The sequence below is a fragment of the Macaca fascicularis genome, chromosome 5 (genome assembly GCF_037993035.2).
Source record: "Macaca fascicularis isolate 582-1 chromosome 5, T2T-MFA8v1.1".
Classification (NCBI taxonomy): Eukaryota; Metazoa; Chordata; class Mammalia; order Primates; family Cercopithecidae; genus Macaca; species Macaca fascicularis.
Window position 1 is genome coordinate 63,315,001 of NC_088379.1, and position 5,444 is coordinate 63,320,444.

Here is a 5,444-nt window from a genome sequence, read left to right on the forward strand (position 1 = left end):
CAGAGTTAGAATATCATAGAGAATGAAAAACAACAGCTGAAACTAGTGTGTTTAGTATAGGATACAACAATATGTGGAAACTAATAAAGAGAATACTGGTGAAAGTTTTCTTTGCTAAATGTTTCTAAGATTATGGCCCAAGATTTAAGGGTACTTTTGGATGGTTAATTTCTGCCTTGCTTAATCATTCATCTCATCTCTCTAGTAGCTGTCACAGTGATTCTTGATAATATATATAGCCTTTATATTTGCAAATAGAAAACTCATTTTCTCTTCTGTAAAATTAGTGTATTATGTTGGATGACTGAGATCCCTTCCATCTCTAACAGTTCATGATTAAAATCTATAATTAGTTATTTTTTGAGTTGAAAGTAACACTCATAATGATTGCCACAAAGTACAATGACTTTGTAAGTTCTTCTTCCATTCCATCTGTGAAAGCAGACGCTCTTTAATTCTTCTGATATATTTCAGTAGTGTTTGGCCCTCTCAAGTGTATTTCTGACAGTATCTAGTTTGAGAACCTGTATGTATTGGCAAAAATAAATGAAAGTACTCACCAAGTTGTCTAGTTTAGGAAAAGAGGTTCCATGCCTGCACCGAAGCACCAACATTTTCTTTCAGCAAAATTTTTATAAGCCTTTAAGAAAAATACAGCTTTAGCATGAGAAGAAACTAAATTATAGAAATGGAACAAATAAATGAAATGAATAGCAAAGCTTCAGTTCTAAGGCAGAACATGTCATGTTAATTATTTTATCCAGTCATGCCTGTATTAGGGGGCCACAAAATCAAGTTTAATCTTCTGTTGCTTTAAAAGTAGGATGAAAGCTAAATCAGAGAGGAAATGACACAGGCACTGTATTTTGAGATACTTCTAGGGCAATGGTGACAAAACTAGACTTCACTATGGGGAAATGTACAAAGTCACAGTATTAAAGGAGGTCTAAGAAGGCTGGAAAAAACTTATAAGAAAAATAAATGCACCAAATAAACTGAGGAGTTTAAAGTTTTATCAGAAGATTAGTCTGCATACAATGACTACACAACCAACAACAATGAATGAAATAAGGAGAATTAACCAACATCTAGGAATTAAATTCATTATTTGGCACTATATGTAATTTATGTTGATAATCTCTAATACTTACCCAATGCCAATTAGAAGCTGTAATATATAAAAAATAATTTTTACTTGAACTTTGTTAGCTTGCCTTTGAAATATATTCTTAATGGTCTATAGTGGAAATGACTACAAATTGCTGAAGCCAGGGAGATCTCAAGAAGCAAGACACATTTATTTCTTAATGATAAAACAAAAATTCTTCAGTCAGATATCATGTGCAGCATCAAAAAGGCTCAAAATAAAAAGATTCCTCCTTGGCAGAAAGCTTGGCCCAGCAAGGTTCCATTTAAGCACTGTTGTAGACCTGCATAACCAATCAGCTTTGAGGAAAATGGTTTTGCCATCACAAGAGTTTAAAGTAAAAAACACACATCAAATTTAAAATTTAGAATGTGTTATTATAGGAGCTGTCAAGTCAAGTCTCTTATTATGTATAATAACAGTCCAGGAAAATGAGCTTACAGCAGTGAGATTTAGAAGATGCTTCCCTTGGTGAATTTGGGCTTTGAGGTATAGAAACTTTGTTTATAACAAAGATATTTTGGGAACAAAGGCGAATGTTATCTGTATGCTATTTACATAAGTCAGTTGCCTTCATCAAAAGGCAGACTAATATATATATTTACTTAATATACATTTTTATGTAATTAAAATGAACTAGAATGTTATAACTATGGATGGCAACTCAGCGACTTGATTTAATTTGTATTACATAAAGCTAGCAGGACATAGTGTTCTTTTTGAAGTCAAATATAATCCAGTCACTGGGGATTCAGACTTTTAGATGAGTCGGGTACAATGGCAAATGAAATCTCGGCTATCATGATAATACCACCTAATGAAAACAGGACTTGAGAAATTCACTGAAGTAGTTATGTTACGGATTTTTTTCCTGAAATCTGACTTTCCATAATAAAGATTTCACTTTCAAATAAATGTGCCAATTACACTTTTAATTGACAAGAGCAAGCTTTGCTATCTTTGCTTAACTTGGATTCTCCTGTTCTGTTATGGCTTTACAAGAGAAAACATTTGTTGTGGTGATGTTTGCTTATTTTAATGTCGGGATTTAAAAACCAAGAAAGATTGGATTTGATGGCAAAACCTGGTTCCTACCTGGTATGATTGTGTATGTATGTTAATCCAGTGGTTGCCCATGGTGCTGTTCTTCCAAGGACAGAGAAGTGCTGTGTCATTCGTTTTGGGCCAAATAACATTGTATTTCTTAGTGCCTCCCTGCTCCACGTATTTAGTGCCACAAATAATAAAAATGTACTAGAATATATGACTTTAAATGAAGCTAGGACTATCTTTTAACTCTACATGTATCCAAGACGTGCAAAGTTAAATGTGCTTCAAGTACCTGCTTGCCTTTGTCTGATTTTGTAGAAACTGAGTAGTATTTATCACGCTGTGTGCACATTGAGATGAATTTGCAAATGGTAGGACACTTATGGAACAGTGGCCTACAGTGTGTTCTTGGAAGTGAAATGGGAGTTCTGATGCTGGATGGCCTGGCCTATCCTGTGCCCATTCATGTAGAGGGTAATTTTTGATTTTGGCTTTACCCATATAGGTTTTTGGGAGTTGCCACTAAACCTCACTTTTGATAACTTTCCTCTATTTACCTTTGTTCTCTTGGCCACAAGAGTGATTAGTTGTCATGAAATAATTTATGTTTCTAAAATCCAGCCAAGCTATTGAATGAGTGAATTCTTAGTAGTATTGGATTGGATTGGGAGAATTACCAAATTTTCTTTCATGGAAAAAAAAAAAAAAAAGAAGTGCTCAAACTATACTTTTTTTTTTTTTTTTTTTTGAGACAGAGTCTGGCTCTGTCACCCAGGCTGGAGTGCAGTGGCGTGATCTTGGCTCACTGCAACCTCTGCCTCCTGGGTTCAAGTGATTCTCCTGCCTCAGCCTCTCATGTAACTGAGATTACAGACATGAGCCACCATGACCGACATATAAAATGTTTTGAAATCAGTCCTTTATGACTTTTTTCCCCTTCACTTTATTTACTCTGTAAATTATTTTTCCCTTCAGACAATTATAACTGTTTGTGAAACATGTTTACGATTTGGCTTAAATTTTTAAAAAATGTATCTCTTTGATTTTTTCTCTACATTACCCTTCTCAGTCTTAAAACAAGATGTGTTAACCTGGGAGCTGAAACCTAAGAAATTGCATATAAGAATTTGTGCATTTGTGTGTAAATGTTCCTTTTTTTCTCCCCCTGAAAAAGAACCCGTATTCTCCAGGGGGCCTGTGAACTTCTTACTTCTCTTTGCCTCCACTTTTTAAGATCCTCTCATTGCTCTAGATTTTAAGCCAGCAGGAGCAGAAAAGTCTTTTTATTTCATACTCTAGATGTGAAGGAAAGAGGCTGGGTTTTGGAATTGCCAGATCAAAGTTTAAACCTTCCACAAATTATCCAGCTGTTCAATTTCCTGTTCAGTAAAATGAGGGTAATATTACCTTCCTCATAAGTTTCCTCTAAGAAATGAAGGAAGTAATAAATATAGCTTGGGCAACAAAGTGGGACTCCATCTCTACAAAAAAAGATATTAACCAGGCACAGTGGTGTGTGCCTGTAGTCCCAGCTACTTGGGAGGCTGAGAGGGCTCCTCAAGGAGCCCAGGAGGTCAAGGTTGCAGTGAGCCATGATCGCACCGCTGCCCTCCAGCCTGGGTGAGACAGAGAGACACCTTGTCTCAAAAAAAAAAAAAAAAAAAAAAAAAAAAGGGAAATGCCTGGCTCCTAGTAGCTGACTATCAGTGACTGATCAATACACAAAGGTACTTTATTGTTCCACATTACACCTTATAATTATTTACTAAGGATTTAAGAACAATAAATGCAGCCATAGTTCTCATAGCTCTCAGAGCAAAGAGATCCTCTTCTAAGAACAACTATGAAGGTAAAGTTCTGTGGATTATTGTTAGCAGAGCGCTCCAACACTGCAGGATCACTGAATGAAGCACCTGAGATAAAGTAGTGTCTTAGGGATCCATTACTGGTGCCAAATAGTGTCTAAGCCTCCACAACCTTGAATTCTTTCTGAAACCATTCATTCCTATAGCCTGTTCTCAGGCTGTAAATGTGAGAGACCCTTCTATCAAAAGAGAAGAGGAGGTGCAGTTTAATCCCTCACAAATTAAAGGGTTAATAATGCTTTATTCCACAAACATTTCCTGAGCTTTCTCTTCATGCAAAGCCCTGACTTGGGTGCCCACCCAGCCTGCATAGAGTATTAGGATAGCAAATTTTCTGAGTCAGAACTCAGTGGTGGGTTCAAATTCTGCCTCCTACAACTTACTCGTTTTAGAATCTTGGTCAAACGACTTAATCTCTTTAAACCTCAGTTCCTCATTTGTAAATGGGAGATAACATTCTCTTCATGGGTTTGTTAGGCAGATCATGAGGTCAGGAGATCCAGACTATCCTGGCCCACATGGTAAAACACTGTCTCTACTAAAAATATCAAAATTAGCTGGGCGTGGTGGTGGGTGCCTATAATCCCAGCTACTTGGGAGGCTGAGACAGGAGAATTGCTTGAACCAGGGAGTCAGAAGTTGCAGTGAGCCAAGATCATTGCACTGCAGCCTGGGCAACAGAGCAAGACTCTGTCTCAGAAAAAAAAAAAAAAAAAAAAAAAAAAGGGAATTTAGTGGGATAACTTATTTAAAGTTCTTAATATATACTTCAACTAAACATTATAAATAAATTGATAAATGTTAGCTATTATTATCATTAGAGCTTTCTCAATAGTTGTTTTATCTGCCCACAGTCACATTTCCTAAAGATTTCTGAAGAATGTTTCTCATCATTGTGCTTACTTATTCATTAAAAAAAGACAGCAAACAAAAAGCCTCCCAAAGAAAAACTGAGCATCTCCACAGAGTATAGAAAAAAGGAAACTAGGTTGGGCATGGTGGCTCACACCTGTAATCCCAGCACTTTGGGAGGCCGAGGCGGGTGGATTACCTGAAGTCAGAAGTTCGAGACCAGCCTGGCCAACATGGTGAAACCCCGTCTCTACTAAAAATACAAAAAAATTAGTCAGGCGTGGTGGCGGGTGCCTGTAATCCCAGCTACTCTGGAGGCTGAGGCAGGAGAATCGCTTGAACCTGGGAGGTGGAGGTTGCAGTGAGCTGAGGTTGCCTGGGCATCAAGAGCAAAACTCTGTCTCAAAAAAAAAAGAAAAAGGAAAAGAAAAAAGCAAACTAGATCACAGTGTTTATCAGATTTTATTTAATTTAAATTCTACTTTTTGTCTACTAATAAGAAAGTTGCTCAGTGAAGTCAGTGAGTAACT

The 5,444-nt window shown here is 36.8% G+C and overlaps 1 protein-coding gene across 1 annotated transcript in view; it reads right to left on the reverse strand.

Moving 5' to 3' along the window:
• ENAM (enamelin) overlaps positions 1-737 on the reverse strand; it is a 15,705-nt gene extending 14,968 nt beyond the window's left edge. Inside the window, exon 1 of the mRNA XM_005555134.5 lies at positions 561-737. Coding sequence (XP_005555191.3) covers positions 561-614 — 54 coding nt within the window. The 5' untranslated portion in view covers positions 615-737. The remainder of the gene's footprint in view (positions 1-560) is intronic.
• Positions 738-5,444: the final 4,707 nt, after the last annotated feature.